The 23,375-nt window shown below is 44.1% G+C and overlaps 1 protein-coding gene across 1 annotated transcript in view; it reads right to left on the bottom strand.

The window, feature by feature from the left end:
* The window catches only part of LOC126281673 (protein O-mannosyl-transferase TMTC1-like), a 568,931-nt gene that overhangs the window by 118,470 nt on the left and 427,086 nt on the right, over nt 1–23,375 (bottom strand). The window contains exon 8 of the mRNA XM_049980827.1: nt 11,200–11,321. Within this exon, the coding sequence (XP_049836784.1) occupies nt 11,200–11,321 (122 nt within the window). The remainder of the gene's footprint in view (nt 1–11,199; nt 11,322–23,375) is intronic.

Raw genomic sequence — 23,375 nt, forward strand, 5'->3', positions numbered from 1 at the left:
CATTTCGACGAAGATGTACCGTATGTGAGCCCGAACATCTTTGGGATGTTAGCTCTCAAAAGGAAGGTTGTATTCCCTTTGAGCCAAATTTCAAACTTCTCCTTCGAATTTGGGAAGATGATGGGGTTTGAAAGACGTGACCCTTGCCAAGTTTTTCAGTGTTTACGCTGATGCATGTTTGTATCTTTGGTCGCCTGAGAAGCACATAAGCCAACATGAAACGTTTGCAGTGTCGAGCCCTAGACGATATTGTTCAAACGAGCTCACGGCTTTCTTTTCTGTTCTCTGCATTGTCTGGTGTGTTCTGGGGTCGACTCAAACTGTTTCGAAGTGCACGCAAGTTGTAGATTTTTGGCGAGATCCTTACAGTTACTTTCAGTAGTGAACAAATGGCGATATGCAGCTTACTGCAGTTTTGCACTCTAAATCTTCCCACAGTTACTTTTAAATCATTCTACATGCAGAAACTGAAGTTATTAGTAACCTGAAATAGTATCCTCGCACGTGGTGGCACAAAAGCTCATAAATTGCTTCCTTTGCTGAAATGGTCGCATATTACATACTCGAGCAGTATCTTTTCAATCCGTTGTGTTGCAGATGCAAACTCACCATCCTTTCCTGGAATACAAATGGTTTGATGTCTTTCTGGAAGTCGTGTCTTCACAACATGCATCTGAGCTACTTCTTTCGACGTCCTTACGTAATACACCTACTTTCAAAACCTATGTGATCTGCGTCATTCTCTTGCACAGTTTTGAGGTCAAGACACTGATTAATAGTAATATTATCTAAATAATTTTGCTCATCTTTAGTCATTTCTTTACTATTGCAAGTAAGATAGTTCCATGCTGCCGTTCTGTAATCCTGTGCACACCTGTTACTACAGGTTTCATCATATCAGTGTACTAATTGATAAATGGTTCAGTCCTACTATTTTATCTTTGGACTCGTAGCTACATGTATTCATCTCCGTTGCGCGCTCGTTATCAGCTGTATACGGCATAGGGGCATATGTTTTAATATACACTATAGTGCCAAAGAAACTGGTAAAGGCATACTTGTTCAAACACGGAGATATGTAAACAGGCAGGATACGCCGCTGCGGTCTGCAACGCCTATATAAAACAGTAAGTGTCTGGCGTAGTCGACAGATTGCTGCTACATGGCAGGTTATCAAGATTTAAGTGAGATTGAACGTGGTGTTATATTCGTCGCACGAGCGATGGGACACAGCATCTGCGAGGTACCGATGAAGCGGGGATTTTCCCAAACGACCATTTCACTAGTATACCCCGAATATCAGTAATAACTGTTAAATGTTAATGTTAATGCCTGTATAACCTTTGATATCGAATTGAGTGAGCCGTGCGTGGCTCGTGTTCCCGCCATCATATATTTTACACCCTGTTTATAAGGTACTTCCACCTCACTACGTTAATTTAAATTGCTACTGTCACTGAGTTGCTGCTTTGCCTCACCGCGAGAGGCATTAGCAGCGCTTATCGATATATCTCCTCTCATACAATCTTTGATCGACTGCTACTACTCCCTGGTCGTTGTCTGGCGTAAGCCAGTTCGGATAGGGTGTTCGAGTCGCCAGTTCGGGTCTGCCAGTCAGTTGGAACGCGTCTGGAGCGCAGTCCGGACCTGCCAGTCGGGGAGTTACAATGCAGCACTAGTGCAGTCGGGTTGGACCAGAAGTGAGGTCTGCGTCAGCATGGATCGCCCGACCATTGCCGCCACACATCACTTAAGCCGGGCCACGGTCTTGGTGGATCGTCGGTCGGTCGTCCAACCGGACGGAGCGTTTAGGCTCGCCGATCGTTCAAGAGTCGGCTGTGTGTGTGCATCGACTCCCGATTTGCCTTCGTGCGTGCTTAGTTACTGCTGAGAATTTTTCCGGGTTGTATGGCCGTGGTCCATAGAACTCTTCAATGCCTGACGTTTCGTCCAAGGCTTCGTTGGACATGTTATCCCTAACGGAACGAAGTCCTTGATCTATATATATGAGATCGGCAAGATTCTAAGTAAACATGTCTTTCGACCGATTTTCAGGCCAACTAAGAAAATAGGCCAAGCACTTCGATTCGTTAAAGATAAACTTTCCCCTCTGTCTGTAAGTGGTGTATACAAGATTCCGTGTACGTGTTGCAAGGTCTACATTGGAACTACAAAGCGAATTGTGAATACACGGTTGAAGGAACATAAAAGTCTTTGCCGACTAGGGAAAACAGACAAATCAGTTGTGGCGGAACATGATCTTCAATCAGGCGATCAGGAAGTGAACTTTTCGGAAACTGAAGTTTTATGTACTATGACCAACTATTATCCACGGCTATATAGAGAAGCCATCGAAATACATAAACATGGGGATATTTTTAAAAGAAAAGAAGAAGCCACGAAACTCAGTGATATACGGACTGTGACGCTACAGAATCGATGAGAAGTTTTTAACTTCGAAGAACTATAATCGATTGTTAAAATTTTTTATCTTTGACAATGTTAATATCTGCTATCACGTGAAATCCAGAGCACGCCCACTTTCCACGGTATTTGGGCTGCTCTTCGACGTCCGACTCGTCAATCGGCAAGACTCAGTGCAACCGGGAGCACCTCCGAAGATGTCCAACGTAGCCTTGGACGAAACGTCAGGGATTGAAGAGTTCTATGGACCACAGCCATACAACCCGTAAAAATTCTCAGCAGCTTAAACATCCGGTCGTGAAATCATTCATTGTATGCTTAGTTACTGTTGGGTATCGTTCAGGTCTTCGCGCAAGTGTTTGTCAGTTTGTGTGTGTAGTTGGTGTTATTTCCACTGACGACTATTATAGATGTTGTCGGCATTCTGCGGGCAATCGGTGGGTTAGTGCAGACCAGGGAGGATATCTCCGTGCAGCGCAGTCGGCTGGGTCCGCTGGAGCAGTTTCGGGGCGTGTGCGGAGAAGTCCGATCGCTACGAGAATCGTGGCTCACCGACCAAAGTCGTGGAAGTTGACAGGTGTCGTAAGTACCCAAGCCACGTCCATTCATGTTGTGTGGATCGTTTCGGTGGTTCACTGGTGGGGAGATTTTCCTGTGAGCAACACCGAGTGTTTGCATTGCTGAAATATAGCCCCCATGCGGTGGAATTAACTATATTGGTTGACTACAATTCAGCCGGCCAGTGTCGCCTAGCGGTTCTACGCGCTACAGTCTGGAACTGCGCGACCGCTACGATCGCACGTTCGAATCCTGCCTCGGGCATGGATGTGTGTGATGTCCTTAGGTTACTTAGGTTTAAGTAGCTCTAAGTTCTAGGGGACTGATGACCTCAGAAGTTAAGTCCCATAGTGCTTAAACCCTTTTGACTACAATTAAAGTGCAACAGCGGAATTTTCTGACTTGTCGTCAGTGTTCCGGTTACCTGCCCTGGCCACTTACGTAATTTCAGGCATTGTCCTTTTTCTCACCTGTTGTCGCTGTCCAACACGGCGTGTAGTTTTGACAGCTCAGTACATATACATAATTTGATTGTGGATAATTACGTCCGTAACATTTTGGTATTCGAGTTCTCCTGTAGCGATTGGTGGCAAGCAAGTCATTTTGTCGGTCGGTCCGTGGCTGTCCTTTGCTTGGGTTTCCGACGGATCAATTGTAGTTGGGGTCATCACCTGCCTCACGTAAGTGAACGAGGGCAGACCGACCCCCTGGAGGCTTCTGAGTGCCATTGTTTTTACTGTGTTTACTGTGTTTAATTATCTGATTATATTCTATCATACCCAATGATTAAAAAATTTCTTCGTTTTACTGTGTATTATGTAAGTAAGTTTGAATTCCGGCAAGTGGATATTTGCTGAAACGTTATTGCCGTTCCGTTGTCTTTTCTTTTAGTCCGGTTTCAGGTACATAAATGATTATATTTTTTAAAATTTTGCAAAATTAATTGTTGGCCTTCAGCCTTGGAATCGTATTCCTAAAATTACCTTTCAAGAATAAACATTACGGCCTTCTGCCTTTGAAAGGTTATTGTAATTTAGCTGTTTGTATCGCATCTTGTCCCCTTGCCTTGATGCTTTCAGCCTAGCTGTGATATACAGATATATTTTATTATTTTGATTGTAATTGTAGCTGCATGTTTTCAGTCACTTGAAATTTACCTTGTTGACTTTTTAGATTTCTTGTTTAGAGGCCTTCAGCGGCGAATGATCTGGAGTTCGAAACTAGTATTTGTAAAAGTTCGCCGGCCGGTGTGGGCGAGCGGTTCTAGGTGCTTCAGTCTGGAACTTCGCGACCACTACGGTCGCAGGTTCGAGTCCTGCCTCGGGCATGGATGTGTGTGATGTCCTTAAGTTAGTTAGATTTAAGTAGGTAGTTCTACGTCCTAGGGGACTGATGACCTCAGATGGTAATTCCCATAGTTCTCCGAGCCATTTGAATCATTTTTTTGTAAAAGTTCGGCTATATGTTGTTTTGATTTAAAGGTGTTAGTAAATTACAATAAATTACAATTTTGATTGAAACTGACCCCAACCTTATTTGGACCTTTCCACAATCCTAATCACCTGTTCTGCCCAGCGGGTTTAGCTGGCGTCGCTGTTAGACATAGTATCCTAAATTAAATTTGCCTTACTAGTTTACGTACCGTGCCTAAAGATAACCAATTTATTATGTTTGCAAATTAAAGTATACCGAAAGAGAAGATCGATCGCAAGGCTGTGAAGAAAATAGCGATGTTATGTCCTGTTGACTACGATAACGGTGTCATTGGAGATATAGGGCAAAGTTGTAATGCTAATTGTGGCTCGAATACCAAAGAAATATGACACTAGCACACATTAGCTTACATGTACGCCATATTTTTCTGGAACACGATAGAAAAGAAAAAATTTTGAAAATGAGATGGTGGCGTCCCACTGTGCTACATGTGATATCTGAAAAGTGAGTTCGTTGCCTGACAGCTCGATCGGTGGAGATGATTATATTTCCTGTCGTCGCAGCGCTCACGTCCGCTGATTGCTGCTCATAAAGTCTTCTGAAGGGTGAGATTTTATCTACGTACGAAAAGGCACGCGAGATATCGATCGCACTTATAATGGATGTTGCCGCAGAAATAACTTTCACTTGGCATTTTCATTGCTGCTGAAGACAAGAGCTCATTCAAATCAGTCTTCATTATCGAAAATTCCTGACCGTTATCCCTCCTTGTGGCAAGAAAGTAATAAATTTAATGCTACAGCTATCAGCGGGAGCCTCAATGCTATACGCTCATGATATGACTTCTCTTCATGATTCAGATGTTTTCGACGATGTACTGCTTTGTTATTACTGTAATTATTTTTAAAACAACAAACTTCTCCCGGTGTTAGCCAAAGTCATATTATTGTCATACTTAAGTTGGAAACATTTTTGAGAAGGATTTATTTGGCACTTAACTGATTTCGTTATTCGAGAAACTATATTCACGTTCATTTTAATAACAGAAGAATAATGAAAAAAAAAATTATTTGTGGACCTACGAAAGACTGTAAACTTGAGACACAAACAGATGTTCAAAATCTTGAAAAGCCTAGTAGCAAAGAAGAAACTGTATAACATTTAGTAGCTGGCTCAACGACTACTGATAAATGGATTCCACTTTTATTAAACATTTAACAAAAATTTTTCACATTTCTTAAACGTTTGTTTCTGCTTTCCGTGGGATTCTCTGGGTTCTTGCTTCCCAGATATCTACGCTTATATAGTAATTCTTGTAGACATAGCAAAACGGTATCCGTTAGTTACTGTAAATAAAAGGAACGCCGACATAGTGACATTGTCAGTGCCTCCCAGTATCCACTACTTTGAGTAATTTGGGGGAGGGACAATAGTGCGTGAACGAGAAGGTTATACAAACGACAGATTGTTATGAACAAACAAATTTAAGGCAAAATCAGACTAAAAAGCGGATAGGATGATGGAACACATCCTGAGACATCCAAGATTAGTTACTTTGATAACGGAGGTAAAGATTTGTAGTTTGCGGTCATGGCCCGACTGCAGTGAACATTGAAATTCACATGGGTTGTAGTAACTTTGTAGATATGAATAGACATGCACAGAGTAGGCTTATACCAGTCAGACTGAATTTACATAAGAGATCGACAAGATCGAATGAAGAGCGGCACAATTCGTCACGGAGCATGTAGTCAGCGAGAGAGCTTTACGAAGATGCTCCATATACTCAAGAAGCAGACGCTACAAGACAGGCGTCGTTATTCAAAGAGAGATTTACTATTGCAGTTTCGAAAGAATACGTTCTGAGATGATTCGGACAATACATTACATACTTCACATTCGTCTTGCGAGATCACCACCAAGAAAACAACAAGTAATACTGAGGTTTACCAAAAAGTAATTCTTCTCGCGCCATTAGAGAATGGAAGAGGAAAAGTGGAGCCAGATATTGTGGCAGAAGCACCTACTGCCACATACCTGAAGATAGCTTGTCGACTGTCTACATCTACATAAATTACATACACTGCAGACTACCGTACGACGCAAGATACCTTGTAAATACTGGTAGCCAATCCCCTTCCTGTTCCATTCGAAATTGCAGCAAATGATGAACCGCTGGCTACATCGCTTCATACGGTATCTTATATCTCTTATTTTATCAACTCGATCCTTATGCGAAATTCACGTTTGTGGCAGTAGGACCCTTCTTTATTAAAATGATGCGCTGCTTTTCTTAATTTTCCCAACAATGTTTCACCCAATGGATTCCCATCTGAGATCACAAAGCTTATCCGTAGTACTCTGACCGAATGCAACGGTCACAAATCTAGAAGGACGCCTCTGAGTTGTTTCGAAGTCTTCATTTAACCCGACCTGATCACGATGCCGAACACTCAAACAGTACTCAAGATTGGGTCGCACTACTTTCCTGTACGCGTTCTTTTTAGTAGATGAGTTGTACCTTCCTAAAATTCTCCGAATAAATCGAAGTCGATCTTCCGCCTCCCATACTACTGACACTGCAATCTCGTATTAATTCATGTCCTTTGCACCTTTATGTCTGGATGCATAGCGGACGTGACTGTGTCAAACATTACATAATATGCGAGGGTCTAATGTAGAATATAAAGTCGTTGTCATTTTCAGACTATATTTTTTTTATTTCAGTTACACCATTTCCTGTTCTTTTAATAAGATTAGATCTAGAACAGAAAAAGTTTATTCAATTAAATACAATTAAAGTAGTTGCATTACATTTTTCCTACTCATCTGCGTTAACGTATATATTTCGAAATTTAAAACAAACTTTGTTTCATCAAACTACATTGAGATTTTGTTTACGTTATCCTGTATCCTCCCACACTCACACAACTGTACACTGTAGAAGCAGCAAACACTCACAGCTTGCGGCTCACACTATGCGTAAGGTGTTTATCCCTTTGGAGAGTAAGAGCGTATAGATTTAGATCTACCTGTCTCTGTGAATGTAGAGGTACCTTCCTCAAACCAGTCTTTTGACACACAATTACAATAACAATAATATCAACAACAACAAGGATGATAGAAAGTACTCGAACGTACAAGGATTGTACAAAAACATGGATGACCACGAGAAAAGCATGGTAAGACTTAAATTCAGATGGCAGCCAAGCTTGCTCATTGCGCTGAATGTTTGACCACGAACGACAAATGCGCAACATCCTATGTTGCAATGTCAGTAGAGGTCAGAACTGTGTTCTTTGTCATGGTGAGTGCATTATGACGCAGCTAGGTGAATCCAAAAGTGGGCAAATTCCTGGCCGTTGTAGAGATGGTACTTCTGTCCTCAAGTGAGCCGAAGTATTTAGAATTTCAAGAGGGGCCATATTGAGGGATAGTGGAAAAACATCAGTGATTTAGCCACGATGATGGCGAAAGTGTGTGCTGAGTGACTGCGAGGAAAACTAGGAAGATGAAGAAATCAAATGTCAGTGTAGAACTTAATGCCGCACTCGCGTTAATGCAGGGTGAGATGGAATTCCAGAATCATTCACCAGTGACGAAAATGCCCCAAAAAGGAAAACCGGGCGCCGATGCTACAAAATCTGGACAGTAGAGCAATGGAAGAAAGTCATTTGGTCGACTCAGTCTTGTTACACATTATCTTCTGGACGTTTTTACGTCCGAAGAGTGAAATATGGCCGGGATTCACTGACGATTCGAGCATCCATATCGTGGTGTTCCATGGACTCTATGTTCATTCTTCACGGATGCATTGCTGCCAAGGATTATGTGAATGTGTTAGTTGACCAGACTCCACATATGGCACAATGTTTGTATTTCAATTGTGATGCTGTGCTCCAAGACGACACACAGCTCGCATCGTCCAAGCCTGGTTTTTTGAGCACGAGGATGAACTGTCGCGTCTCCCCCAGGCCACAACTGTCATCTCAATATTATTCACTCTTGCGGTCTACTTTGGAATGAAAGGTAAACCTCCATTATCGTTACCTGAATTTGCCACTGTTTGTAGGAAGACATGTATAAGATTGCTTTGAAAACTATGTAGGACCTAAATTTATTCCATTCCGAGGCAAGAGGAACCTCATTTGCATACCAACGGTCTTCCTACACCGTATTAAGATAGAGGATCTGTTATCCTTTTGCTGTTTCTATATTTTTGTCCACCTCCAGTACATCCATGCTCATCAAACCATTCTGAAGCACGAAGAAGAGGATGCTTTCCACAGCAGCGCTACATACAGTATCTACGTCTTTCATTCGCGTCTGTTTCAAGGTATGAATGACTACTGAAAATTATCCCTGCTCGACCTGGCTAATGGCCCTTGTGATCTTTTCATTTCAGAGTAGCGCTTGTAACGTATGTTGTCATTTATTTGCTGGATGTATTCCCATCTCTGTTTACCCCTACCATTTCTAGCCTCTACAGCTCCCTGTAGTACCATGGAAGTTATTCCCTGAGGTGTTATTGTATTGTATGTTAACCCGCGGGCCTAGAAACGACGGAGAGGCTCCGTCCCTGCCGCAGCCGCAGTGGTTCACAACCCCACGACGACTACCGCAGTCCACTTCACCCGTCCGCCGCCGCACACCGAACCACACTTTCACGGTTATTGTGCGGTTCGGCCCCCCATGGACCCTCCTAGGGAACGTCTCACACAAGACAAGTGTATCCCCTATGTTTGCGTGGTAGAGTAATGTTGGTGTACGCGTACGTGGAGTACTTGTTTGCGCAGCTATCGCCGACATAGTGTAGCTGGGGCGGAAAAAGGGGAAGCAGACCGATTTCGCAGAAGCAGATGGAAAACCGCCTAAAGATCAACCAAAGACGGGCCGGCTCATGGACCTCGACAGAAGTCCGCCTGGCACATTCGTGCCGGGGACCAGGCGCTCCTTCCCAATCCGGAAAGCCGTGCTTTAGATCGCACGTCTAACCAGGGGGGCTCTGATGTCTTAACAGACGTCCTGTTATCGTGATCCTTCTTCTTGTCAGTGGTTTTTAATATGTTGTTTTCCTCACCGTATCGGCGGGAAACCTCCTCATTCCTTACCTACCACATTGAAAATGCTTCGATTATCTTCTGTTCCAGTTTTCCGACAGTCCATCTTTCGTTGCCACACAATACTGTGCTCCAAACGTCCATTCTCAGAAATTCCTTACTCAAAGTAAGGCCTGTATATGATACTAGTGGACTTCTCTTAACAGGAATATTTGCCAGTGCTAGTCTGCTTTGTATGTCCTCATTTTTTCGCCCGTCTTCAGTTATTTTATTGCGTAGATAGCAGAATTCCTCAACTTAATTTACTTCGTGATCACCAATCCTCATGCTAAGCTGCTCGCTTTTCTCATTTCTCCTACTTCTCATTAGATCTTCCGGCCGTTGTGGCCGAACGGTTCTAGGCACTTCAGTCCGGAACCGCGATGCTGCTACGGTCGCAGGTTCGAATCCTGCTTCGGACATGGATGTGTGCTGTCCTTAGGTTAGTTAGGTATAAGTAGTTCTACGTTTAGGGGACTGATGACCTCAGATGTTAAGTACCATAGTGCTCAGAGCCAATTTTCTCATTATATGCGTATTTATTTTATTTTCTGTCCATATTATGTACTCATTAGATCGTTCGTTCCCTCAAGATATTCTCTAATTTGTCTTCACTTTCACTGACGATAGCTGTATAATCAGCGAATCTTATCATTGATTTCCTATCCTCTTGAATTTTAATTCCACTCTTCAACTTTTCTTTTGTCTTCGTCATTGCTTCTTCGATGTACAAGTTGAACAGTGGGGGTGAGACACTAAGTCCTTATCTTACACCTTCTTAATACAAGCACTACGTTCTTGGTGTTCTCTTATTGTTACCCCTTAGCTCCTGACATGGTATATATTACCCGTCTTTCGCTATAGCATAGCCTTACTTTTTCTAGAATTTCGAACTTATTTCACCATTTTGCGTTGTCGAATGGTTTTTCCATATCGAAAAATCCCGTGAACTTATCTTGATTTTTCTTTAGGCTTCATTTCATTATCAGTTGCAACTTGCCTTTACCAAGGTTATTGGGAAAATTGAAAATTTGTGGTAAAGACTATGGGACTAAACTGCTCAGATCATCGGTCCCTAGGCTTACACTACTTTATCTAACTTAAACTAACTTATGCTACCAACAAGACACACGCCCATGCCCGAGGGAGGACTCGAACCTCCTACGATGGGAGCCGTGCGAACTGTGACAAGACGCCTCCAACCGCACGGCTACCCCGTGTGGTAGGAGTTATCTGGCAGCTCTCTTGAAGTTACTGACAAATTTTTCACCTTGCTGGTGTGGCTCTTTATGTGATAGATATTGGAGAGAAGCGTACTGGTCACAGGAAGATTGGGTTACGGTTCCCTTGAAAACCGTACAGGAACTGAATTTGTGGTTTCCGAGAAGACTGGAAGCTTTTTCTCACTCTGTACTGGGCATGCTATTGTGTTGTGTCTGTGATTTTTTTCCATATTTTCGTCCACCGTCTTTCTAAATGCTGAGATAGAAAACAGAAATTTTGCGTTTAACCTGCTACATATACATAGCACACACGCCTAAAAGTCTTATAGTATCGCGTCATTAGGTATTACGGGGACTTTTAACGACAATTTTTCAATAAAGCTAAGTATGTTGATAATGTTGACTACTGCTACGGCCAGAAGCGAGTGAGGTCGACAGAACGTTGCGGCTGTAGACTTTACCTGGGCATGTAGAGGACGCGCTCCGCCACGACGAAGCCGACGGTGAGCAGCAGGTTGGTGGCGGGCAGGAAGGGCAGGGCGAGCAGCAGGACGCTCAGGAAGACCGCCGGAGGCCGCTGGTGCTGCGGGAAGTCAGACAGGCGCCCACGTAAGACACTCTGCGCGGTTGCTGCCCCACAGCTCGCAGTTATTTGACAAAAAATGGTTCATATTTCACAACATCTCAAAATGCTGATAATTTCTTACTGCCAGTTTTGACCACTTCCTCATCTTCAGTCTTCATACACTCCTGGAAATTGAAATAAGAACACCGTGAATTCATTATCCCAGGAAGGGGAAACTTTATTGACACATTACTGGGGTCAGATACATCACATGATCACACTGACAGAACCACAGGCACATAGACACAGGCAACAGAGCATGCACTATGTCGGCACTAGTACAGTGTATATCCACCTTTCGCAGCAATGCAGGCTGCTGTTCTCCCATGGAGATGATCGTAGAGATGCTGGATGTAGTCCTGTGGAACGGCTTGCCATGCCATTTCCACCTGGCACCTCAGTTGGACCAGCGTTCGTGCTGGACGTGCAGACAGCGTGAGACGACGCTTCATCCAGTCCCAAACATGCTCAATGGGGGACAGATCCATAGATCTTGCTGGCCAGGGTAGTTGACTTACACCTTCTAGAGCACGTTGGGTGGCACGGGATACATGCGGACGTGCATTGTCCTGTTGGAACAGCAAGTTCCCTTGCCGGTCTAGGAATGGTAGAACGATGGGTTCGATGACGGTTTGGATGTACCGTGCACTATTCAGTGTCCCCTCGACAATCACCAGAGGTGTACGGCCAGTGTACGAGATCGCTCCCCACACCATGATGCCGGGTGTTGGCCCTGTGTGCCTCGGTCGTATGCAGTCCTGATTGTGGCGCTCACCTGCACGGCGCCAAACACGCATACGACCATCATTGGCACCAAGGCAGAAGCGACTCTCATCGCTGAAGGCGACACGTCTCCATTCGTCCCTCCATTCACGCCTGTCGCGACACCACTGGAGGCGGGATGCACGATGTTGGGGCGTGAGCGGAAGACGGCCTAACGGTGTGCGGGACCGTAGCCCAGCTTCATGGAGACGGTTGCGAATGGTCCTCGCCGATACCCCAGGAGCAACAGTGTCCCTAATTTGCTGGGAAGTGGCGGTGTGGTCCCCTACGGTACTGCGTAGGATCCTACGGTCTTGGCGTGCATCCGTGCGTCGCTGCGGTCCGGTCCCAGGTCGCCGGGCACGTGCACCTTCCGCCGACCACTGGCGACAACATCGATGTACTGTGGAGACCTCACGCCCCACGTGTTGAGCAATTCGGCGGTACGTCCACCCGGCCTCCCGCATGCCCACCATACGCCCTCGCTCAAAGTCCGTCAACTGCACATACGGTTCACGTCCACGCTGTCGCGGCATGCTACCAGTGTTAAAGACTGCGATGGAGCTCCGTATGCCACGACAAACTGGCTGACACTGACGGCGGCGGTGCACAAATGCTGCGCAGCTAGCGCTATTCGACGGCCAACACCGCGGTTCCTGGTGTGTCCGCTGTGCCGTGCGTGTGATCATTGCTTGTACTGCCCTCTCGCAGTGTCCGGAGCAAGTATGGTGGGTCTGACACACCGGTGTCAATGTGTTCTTTTTTCCATTTCCAGGAGTGTATATGGATTTACAACATTCGGCATTGCAGCTTTCTACTGTTGCTTCAAATAAGTTGAAAATTATCCTGCTTGACAACGTATTTAGTCAGATCCATCATCCAGAAAATTATGACGACAGATCCACTATCTATATAAGTCCAACCAGGTGATAGCAGCGTCACCCGACGAGGAATGACTGGTAGTCAGACACACGGACTGTGGCTATAGTATCAGTGAGCGTGCTGTACGTGTGTAGAATGTGGAAGGCGTGATCTGTCTGAGTTTGACCGTGTGTGGATTGCGATGGCCCAGGGGCTCAGCACGAGCATTTCGGAAACTGCACAACATGTCGGGTATTTGAGGACTACTGAGTTATTACAGATATTGGGCGTCATAGGCTGGGCAGACTGATAAAACTGGACAGGCGGGTAACTGTGTTGGAACTAGACTACTGGCCATTAAAATTGCTACACCACGAAGATGACGCGCTAGAGACGCGAAATTTAACCTACAGGAAGAAGATCTGTGATATGCAAATGATAAGCTTTTCACAGCATTCACACAAGGTTGGCGTCGGTGGCGACACCTACAACGTGCTGACATGATGAAAGTTTCCAACCGATTTACCATTCACAAACAGCAGTTAACCGGCGTTGCATGGTGAAAAGTTGTTGTGATGCCTCGTGTAAGCAGGAGAAATGCGTACCATCACGTTTCCGGCTTTGATGAAGGTCGGATTGTAACCTATCACGATTGCGGTTTATCGTATCGCGACATTGCTGCTCGCGTTGGTCGACATCCCATGACTGTTAGCAAAATATGAAATCGGTGGGTTCAGGAGAGTAATACGGAACGCCATGTTGGATCCCAACGGCGTCGCACGACTAGCAGTCGAGATGACAGGCATCTTATCCGCAGGGATGTAACGGATCGTGCAGCCACGTCTCGATCCATGAGTCAACAGATGGGGACGTTTGCAAGACAAAAACCATCTGCACGAACAGTTCAACGACGTTTGCAGCTGCATGGACTATCAACTTGGAGACCATGGCTGCTGTTACCCTTGACGCTGCATCACAGACAGGAGCGCCTGCTGTGGTGTACTCAACGAAGAACCTGCGTACGCGAATTTTTTCGGATGAATCCAGGTTCTGTTTACAGGATCATGATGGTCGCATCCTTGTTTGGCGACATCGCGGTGAACGCACATTGGAAGCGTGTATTTATCATCGGCATACTGTCGTATCAACCGGCGTGATGGTATGATTACACGTCACGGCCACCTCTTGTTCTCATTGACGGCACTTTCAACAGTGGAAGTTACATTTCAGATGTGTTACCACCCGTGGCTCTACCCTTCAATCGATCCCTGCGAAACCCTACATTTCTGCAGGATAATGCACGATCACATGTTGCAGGTCCTGTAGGGGCATTTCTGGATACAGGAAATGTTCGACTGCTGCCCGGGCCAGCACATTCTCCAGATCTCTCACCAACTGATAACGTCTGGTCAAAGGTGGCCGAGCAACTGGGTCGTCACAATACAACAGTCACTACTCTTGATGAACTGTGGTATCGTGTTGTAGCCGCATGGGTAGCTGTAGCCGTACACGCCATCCAAGCTCTGTTTGACTCATTGCTGAGGCGTATCATGGCCGTTATTACGGCCAGAGGTGGTTGTACTGGGTACTGATTTCTCAGGATCTATGCACCCAAATATCGTGAAAATGTAATCACATGTCAGTTCTAGTATAATATATTTGGCCAATGAATACCTGTTTATCATCTGCATTTGTTCTTGGTGTAGCACTTTTAATGGCCAGTAGTGTAACATCAGACTTCAATGCTGGTCAGAGTACAGAAGTGTCTGAACACACAGTGCACCGAATGCTGCTAGCGATGGGCCTTCGCAGCACACGACGCGTGCATGTGTCAACCTTAACACCACGGCAATAACAACTACGATGAAATAGGCACGTGGCCATCGGCACTAGAGGTTGGCACAGTGGTTGAACGTTACATCATGATCTGATGGAACCTGGAACCTTCTTTATCATGCCACTGGGGGGGGGGGGGGGGGGGGCGAATCTGTCGTTTTTGAGCGGAACCCGTACGGCGGGTCGGAGAAAAGCGGGCGCCGGCTCTATTATTCACATTCACATGGGCATACATGGGCCCAGTGGAACTAGCGCAAGTCACCGTGGTGGCCAAGACGTATCGTACATTGGTTGCAGACTGCGTGCACTCTTTGGTGACAATCATGCTCCCCTACGGCAGTGGCATTTTTCAGCAAGACAATGCGGCATGTTGAGAGGCCAGGAGTGTGATATAGTGGATCGAGCAACATAGTGGTGTCTTCCAATTGATGTGCTAGCCCCCCAACTCTCCAGATCTCAATACGTCTGTATGTGAATGATCGTGGCGTCCCGGAATAAACGGGAATTAGGCGACTTGTGTGAGCAGATGTGGTGACAACTGCCTCCAGCGACCAACCAAGGTCTCGTTCCTTCCATGCCAAGAAGCGTGCTGCCGTTATCTGTGTCAGATATGGAAATAGCGACTATGTGGCAGGCGGTCATAATTATCTAGTCTATCAATGTATACACAGTGGGGACACTAGATTGTTTTTATTTATTTGACGTCACAGTGTAAAGTTGCTCTATAAAAGTAAAGGCGCTGGCCCGACACCGTCAGATTGCAGATACAGTACATCCCTACTTTTCGTCACGGCACTAGAGAGTGGAGGGGTGGCGCGTACTTCGCCCCGGCCGACATTAATTACGCGGAATGATAGCCGGTAATCATTTGGCCGGCACCCTCATCCGAAACCTACACGGCCTCAATGCAGCTGTAGAGGCTGTTGTAAATAACTTGATGATTGCTGAAGGGAGTCAAATGCCCGAAACCGATGGCTAATAGAAAATTCATTTTCCAGGTGGCTGACTTTTTTCCAGTAATGCTTATTATACGTACAGGGGTCTTTAGTAACTCCCTGACCGGGCTGTTCCTTGTGCGGCTATGCATTCTCATGTGTATAATTATTCCTCTAACTTGCGGCGCTTTCTTGCAGTTTCGGTGCACTTTTCTCAAATAAGGTGATTGCTGCGATTGTATGTTGTCAATAATTTCAAGCTTTTGGCAGCAAGAATGCATGCCGTGAAGTTAAGCACGTTGCAGCTGATTTATTTTGACAGTCGCATGAAGCGAACGCGTACGTAATACCTTTCGGAAAACAGATGTTTCAAAGATTTTTTTCCTTGAGTAGTACATTGGCTGAGGGGGTTTCTGAACATTGCCTTGTAGGAATAACATGGCGAACAAAGAACAGAAATAGGAATTGTTGGCTGGTACCCATCTGTGCACATACGACTGTTGTTTCAGTGTACCTACATATGAACTTATAAACTATTCGGAACATTTGTCTCTAATTAATTATATCGTTAAGAACTTATCGTCAAAATATAATGTGAAAATATCAAATGAATCCTTTCGCCTGGTGCAAAACTCGAAATACACATTGTAGAGCCTCCCGAGTATTGCCAACTGCGGACCCGAGCGCCGTTCATCGAGCACGCAGCGCTACACCGCCAGGCAGCCTCTATTCACAAGGGAATCTCCCCTTCGCACTCCCATTAGATTTAGTGGTAAAATGCCTCGTTGGATAGTCTGTCAAAAACTGAACACAGACCAAGCATGAAAACAGGAAGAAGGTGTACGGAACTGTGAAAAAAGCAGCGAAACAGAAACAGCGAACGATCCAACTTCAACACTACAACATCGAGCAAATGACAAGAACCGCAGCGTTGTGGTGTGGTCATGGAGTGGACTGCGAAGTAGGAGGTCCCTGTTCAAATCTTCCTTTTGCTTTCTAGACATATTTTTTTCACAGCATTATCAAGTTTCCACCCAGTCATTAACGTGCCTGTTCGCCTTCTGTAGTCATACTACAGATTGGATATAGAACATGAGTCTTGTGGTAAGAATATGTTATTGTCGCAGGTAATTGTAACGAAAAAGTGAGAGCAGGCGAGACTCCGCGTACACCTCTCACAGAAATGAAAACGGATGTGAACTATTTTACAACAAAGAAATTGTGGAGTTTAAACTTCCAAAACGGAACCCAAGAGTCGTAACATGTAATGCTTGTATAAGACAAATAGGTGGTATGTACGTGTGGAAGTTCGTTCTTAGCACCTCACTGTTGCAACGGAACCCGAAAGTCGTAACATGTAATGCTTGTATAAGACAAATAGGTGGTATGTACGTGTGGAAGTTCGTTCTTAGCACCTCACTGTTGCAACGGAACCCGAAAGTCGTAACATGTAATGCTTGTATAAGACAAATAGGTGGTATGTACGTGTGGAAGTTCCTTCTTTGCACCTCACTGTTGCAAACGGACGTTAAACCATGACACAGACACAAAACTGAATACACCGAGCAGTCACATCGATGACCGGGTGGACAGCTCACAATTTCGTGAGGAAAAAAAAAAGGATCGAGGTGGGGAGGTAGGGTATTTCAGCAGAGATCTCTCCATCCGCAGTCCAACACCGTAGCCACAAAACTACGACGCCGTCGCTATACAATTGCGCTCAGTATTCCACATCTTGAGCTTCGGCGGTCCAGTGGTTTGATTATGCTTATTTTTTCGTAGTTTAGTACACGTTTCTCTTGTTTTCGAGATTTATCTGTGTTCATTTTTGATAGGTTGTCCACTGGATCATTTTCCCACTAAATCCGAAGATTGTGCGATGGAGAGGTTCCCTTGTCAGTTCGCTGTATGAGGTCGAGGGGTTAACATTGCTTTGAGTGTAAAGCTCACAATGCTTGTGGTAGGCCTTTCCATTGTGGTAGAAAATAGTGTACTTCTAGGACTTCCGAGTTGTTGTTTCCTTCTTATGTTCAACGACCGACATGACCTTCATTCTGCTACGTGCACTCGCTGCGTCGTCTCCGACGACTCTGTGAGTTGCTGTTGGTCTCGCACTGCTCTTTGTATCTGAATTCGATTCCCACCGCCCACTGCGATGCTCTTTTGTTCTTCAGAGATCATGTGGTACACAGATTATCTCCCCGTTTTCCAGCTCTGGTGGATGTGATGACCCTCGAGATCTTATTAAAAAGGAGGTTTCAATATAAGCAAATCTTGGATACGGCACTCAATTTGTTCATATCTCACCTTCCAGCACCTTCACCAGGCACACAAAACGCTGAGAGACCTCACGTTTCACGGAATGACAATGCCTGCTCTGAAAAACAAAGGTGCGTCAAAGGTCGCTGTGGGCTTCGGTAATCGAACTTAGATGTCATTGGGTCGTGAGACCAACAGTACTCCAAGACTGGTAGAGTAGCAAGACGCGCTTACATCTAGCAGCAAAACTCACTGTACCTGAAGAAGGTGACCGGGCTGTTGTCGAAATACTGTGAACAAATGGTAAGTAGTAGGGAGTTAGCGGTATTAGCACACTTTTGATATCAAACTGATGTGCAAATTAATTAAATTGATCAATTAATCAACCCTGCTCCCACCCCCCCCCCCCTCCTCCGGCCGAACCTAGTCTCGCCCCGGATAACGTCACGTGTTTTTCTTAATTGCACGTGTGCCCCAGTCCTCTCCTCCCCCTCCCTTTCCCTTCCCCCCCTCTTCCTTCCAATCTATCCTATTGACGGGAATTTCGAATTTTAGTAGGAATTTATTTATCCTACCCGGGAAATGGCGGGAAATTGAAATTGGCGGTATTCTTTCTAGGACTCGAAAACTGGTCCTGCTGGGCGGAAAGGTCATATAGGTACAAAAAGGCCGTCACTTTACTTTCAAGTACCTAGTTTGAACTACTTTTCAAGGTCATACGACTACCCACTTTCCACAACAGCAATATATGGTTCCATCTATAATCAAGTATATATATATATATATATATATATATATATATATATACACACACACACATATATATATATATATATAGTTGCGACCATAATAAATGTCTTCTTTCCACGAAAATAGGATAGGTAAAGTCCGTTTTCTTTATTTTTATGAGCAAAATTTGTATTGTTTTTACGTTCGACTGCAGTCGCATCTCATTATTTTGTGACGTCTTGGGAGGTGTACCACCACCGCCCACAAATAATCAGCAGACACATGCCCACCGTACAAAATCAGGAAAAAAAAAGTAACTTCGACTATTTTTACTCGAAAGCTACCAATCACCGCAGAATATTATAGTTATTTCGAAACCGTCATCAGAGTAAAGAAAAAGCGAGAATTTAAACTCCAAAGAAAAAAAATCGTTGTTTAGCAAATTCTTCCACCTTGTTGAACAAATTACATAATTTGACAGTGTCTTTCGCGTTCAGTGTCTGTATATAAGCTGTCATGCAAATGTGTATTACAAACCTTTCAGTCAGTCTTTCACGCCATAGGCAAACATGTCGGGAAAAAAAACATTCATTTAACGGTTGACAGGAAGAAGCTATAATTCAAGAGAACGTAGCTGTTTTGTACACTATGACAGGACTCCTTTTACCAGTGCGATGCTATATAGGGGACGGGGGTGATTAATTGATCAATTTAATCAATTTGCAAATCAATTTGATATCAGAATTACGCTACAAATTCCACTGCCCTACTACTATCGGAAAAGACAAATTGGCGACACACCCGAGAGCAAACGATTATTCACTGTCCTCTATTTTTTCTTTATTTTTATTTTAATACCTTCACAATAAAGGTAGGCCAGCAGCGGCCTATCTACGCCGCTCTTCGGCCACTGTGAACACATACAGGAAACAGAAAGACAGAAAAGCGAACATTGTGGACAGAAATGGGAGACGGACATAGTAAAAATAAATGAAGCCGTTCACGGCCGTACTGATTGTATAAAAAGCATTCATCACTGTACACAACGGAGAAGAACGAGTTTACACACGTGAACGGAGGAGTACAAACGGAGGGACACTGAAGCACTAACGCGAAGACACACACGAACACTGGCGACGACCTGCTGCGCACGAAGTGAACTGTTCACGCATAAAGCCGGGGACCTCCGAAAAGGAAGAGGTGCGGGTTCACTGTCCTCTACTCATTGAAGTATTCTTATAAAGAGTGAACTCGAACTTCAGCAACATTTCGTCGATTCTGCAGCTATACATTCGGCGTATTTTGCTGTAAGCGACCCGGGACCTCAATGGGTGAAGAGTAATTTCTTTTCGTGTCGTTTCTTACTATGTGATAATAATTAAACTGATTGTGCTACAGTTCTGGTTGCCTACATCGCAGGATGCTGAAACATCGTAAGTATCTTCATTAATAATAGGTCCTAATTCTGCCACAGGTGAAAATATGGTGACGTAAAGTAGTGAGAATGTGAAGTATGTCGTGTTTTCAAGTTACTATACTGCATATCGCTTGGCGATGCGTGCTGCTCTCTTTTGTGATTTGGCTATTGCTGTAAAAGATTAAGGAGGTTGAAGTTTTCTATGCGGAAGATGGTGGCTATTGACAAGTGAGACCATGCACTGCTGGTAAGGTTCTGGCATCAGAACGGCAGCAATAGCACCGTGGCATTGCAGGAACATAGTCGATATAAACAGCGGCAAAGGGGCTCCATATCAGTATATGGGCTGAGGAATATGATCAAAGATTTAGAATAAGCATGTGAATTATGTGGTGCAGCAGGGATAGGGGGGCGGCCAATTCCCATACCAGTTGTTGATGGACTTACTGTAGCTGTGGCCGACCATGCTGGAGCTGTATCACGGGTGTCATCTCTCGCCAGTTCAACAGATCAAACGGGTTTGCCGTGTATATTACATTGGTGTCCCTAGAATATTGAGGAAGTGCACCAAATTAATCCGCAAGATATGCTACAATGCCATGACTTTGCTCTTCGTTTTTGGCACGCTCTGAAACGAATGATCCGTGGCTGGAGAATATTCTTTGGACAGACGAGGCACATTTTGCCTTGCGTGGTGCCGTGAATACACATAATTGGCTCATATAAGGTTTTACTCTGGCACATGTTGTGCACGAGCAACCACTGCTACCAGCTTATGTGACTGTGTGGTGCCGTGATAGTGTCTCATCCTCCTTTATTCTAGGTCCATTTTTCTTCGGGAAGACGTTACAAGGACCTCTCTGTGCAACATACGATTCTAGCTTTGTAGTAATACAACTGTGTCTATTCCACTGTTTTCATGAAAGACGGGGCAACACCTCTTGCTGCTTGCCAGGTGAAAGATCTGCTTCGAACACATTCGGTGAAGACCTCATCATCTCTAACCATATCCTAACAAACGTGCCAGAGCCGCAGTTATCCTGTGCTTTACTGTTCCTCGCTTTATCATACACCCAAAACACATTCTGACAGTTCACAGCGCTATATTCTCACCTGGTGGCAGAAGATGGCACTATTATTTTTTACTGCGAACTCCGAGAGTGTAACTGTTAATGGATATACCTGCGATGTTCCAACGTCCTGCAATATTTTCAGCTTGCACTGCAGCACTCGGAACACTGTCCTATCATTATAGCCTTCAGGTATCTTTGTTTCGGTACTGCACTGACAATACCTGCACAACAGTGGAAACATTGACGGTGTGTGCTGTGTATCTCGTCTGGAAACAAAATTGTTCCAGTCATTCACGGTACACGCTGTTGACAATAGTAATGTCCACTTCACACATCACTATCGAGCTTGTGTACTGCTAGGTTTTGTCTCGAGTTTGTTTTTCCAGCATTATTAATTATAGTTAAATGATACACAGCAATACGGATTGGAAAATTGGCCAATGCGTGAGGTCACTAAACTCAAGTGTGCAAAATGACACTTGGCTGAAGTGTTTCCACAGTGACAACATCAAACTATACGTGGTCTGGGGGAGGGTATTCACATTACTCAGTGTTTTATGTTCTGCTTTTCGTGATTGTATATTACAGGATTTAGCGCTGTTGTGAAGGTGTTTCACAGGATCAAAGGTAACTGGCGATACAAACCAAATATATCAAAATTGCATAACTATTCTGTCGCTGTCCACTGGAGGTAACGAGTCCCTTATACAAAAAAAACTCTGAAAGTATTCGTGACGAGCCTCCGAAATTGTATCGATTGAGTTAAAGCTCTCCGGATATAAATATGTTTATTGTAAGAAATGTAGCAGTAAACAACGATTCGTTTATGGAAAAAATAGTTGTCTGTTGTATAGCATAGACTGTAGCAGCACAGCGGCGAAGCAGACTTCATATAACATGGCATGCACTCACAGATGTGAGTAAAATATCCCAAGTTCCACGATCTGATCCCACCTCATACTCCTATTTATTATACACGTTCTGATAGTACTGAGTGTTCTAGACGATTTTGAGAATTTATTCATAACTAAATACTACGATGTTTTGGGAATATTTTATGTGTTTTAATGACGGAAAACACTCCGGCGTTTGTATTGTGGGTACGTAATGAACAAACATACGGAGAGAAACTTTGAATGTAACTGACGACTATCCTCTCATAATCAGTAAGTGATACAACATCTGCCACCACGGCGAATGCATTAAATTTAAAAGTGGAAGTACTAGTAAACTTATCCTGTAGAAATGAGTTTAGCATGGACAACACAATTTCTTTTCCTTGCTGCAGAAAATTTCTATGATGATAAATCATGTACGTCACTACAAGACAGAATCCCACAACTGTGGAAGATGCTGCTCATGGATTATAGCTGGTTTTAATCACATCTCAACTATAAATTTGATAAAATAAACGAACAGATACATCAGATCCTGAGAGGAGATAAAACTCGAACGTTGTAAGTATGGATTCGTGTATCACATTTTATTTGTCACCAGCGGAGCAATAATTGCGCTAAAACAAAGAAAAAGTATTTTAATTTTGATTTTGACCAAATACTAAAACAGTAATGAGTTTTCTAGTATTAATTTGCATATAAATTATAAATGAATCATGCAAGAAGCTTAAAGTATGTAATGATCGCAATTATGTAGTTATGACTAATATATTTGCAGATTAAAATGAAGTGGAGTTATTAGGTGGCATCGGACGGAGAGCTATGCTGTTTACAGTTCAGTAAATGGAAAACAGATAAAATTATTTTTCTATAGGACATAAGCTGGATGCAGAAGAAACGTTATTTGTTTTACAGATTTGTAGATTTATGGGACGCGGTTTTTAAACTAACATAAACCCAACGACGTGATAATCTTACGATGGACCAGGTATGCAATCAAATTATTTCAGTGGCAACGATACCACCAGTGCCATTCTTGTTGTAGTTGCTGACGTGATTGCCTTCGGAGCTAGGGTAACAGATATAGGATTCCGAATTATTGAGATGAAAGTAAGTATACAGTTCATGGGATGAAGTGGTTGTGAACGAATCCTGACGCTTTCAAATTGAAATTTCTACATGTTAAACAATCAACTTTCTACCTGTGGCACACAACACAACTAATACGATATCTCAGGTCACTG

The sequence above is a fragment of the Schistocerca gregaria genome, chromosome 7 (assembly GCF_023897955.1).
Source record: "Schistocerca gregaria isolate iqSchGreg1 chromosome 7, iqSchGreg1.2, whole genome shotgun sequence".
NCBI lineage: Eukaryota > Metazoa > Arthropoda > Insecta > Orthoptera > Acrididae > Schistocerca > Schistocerca gregaria.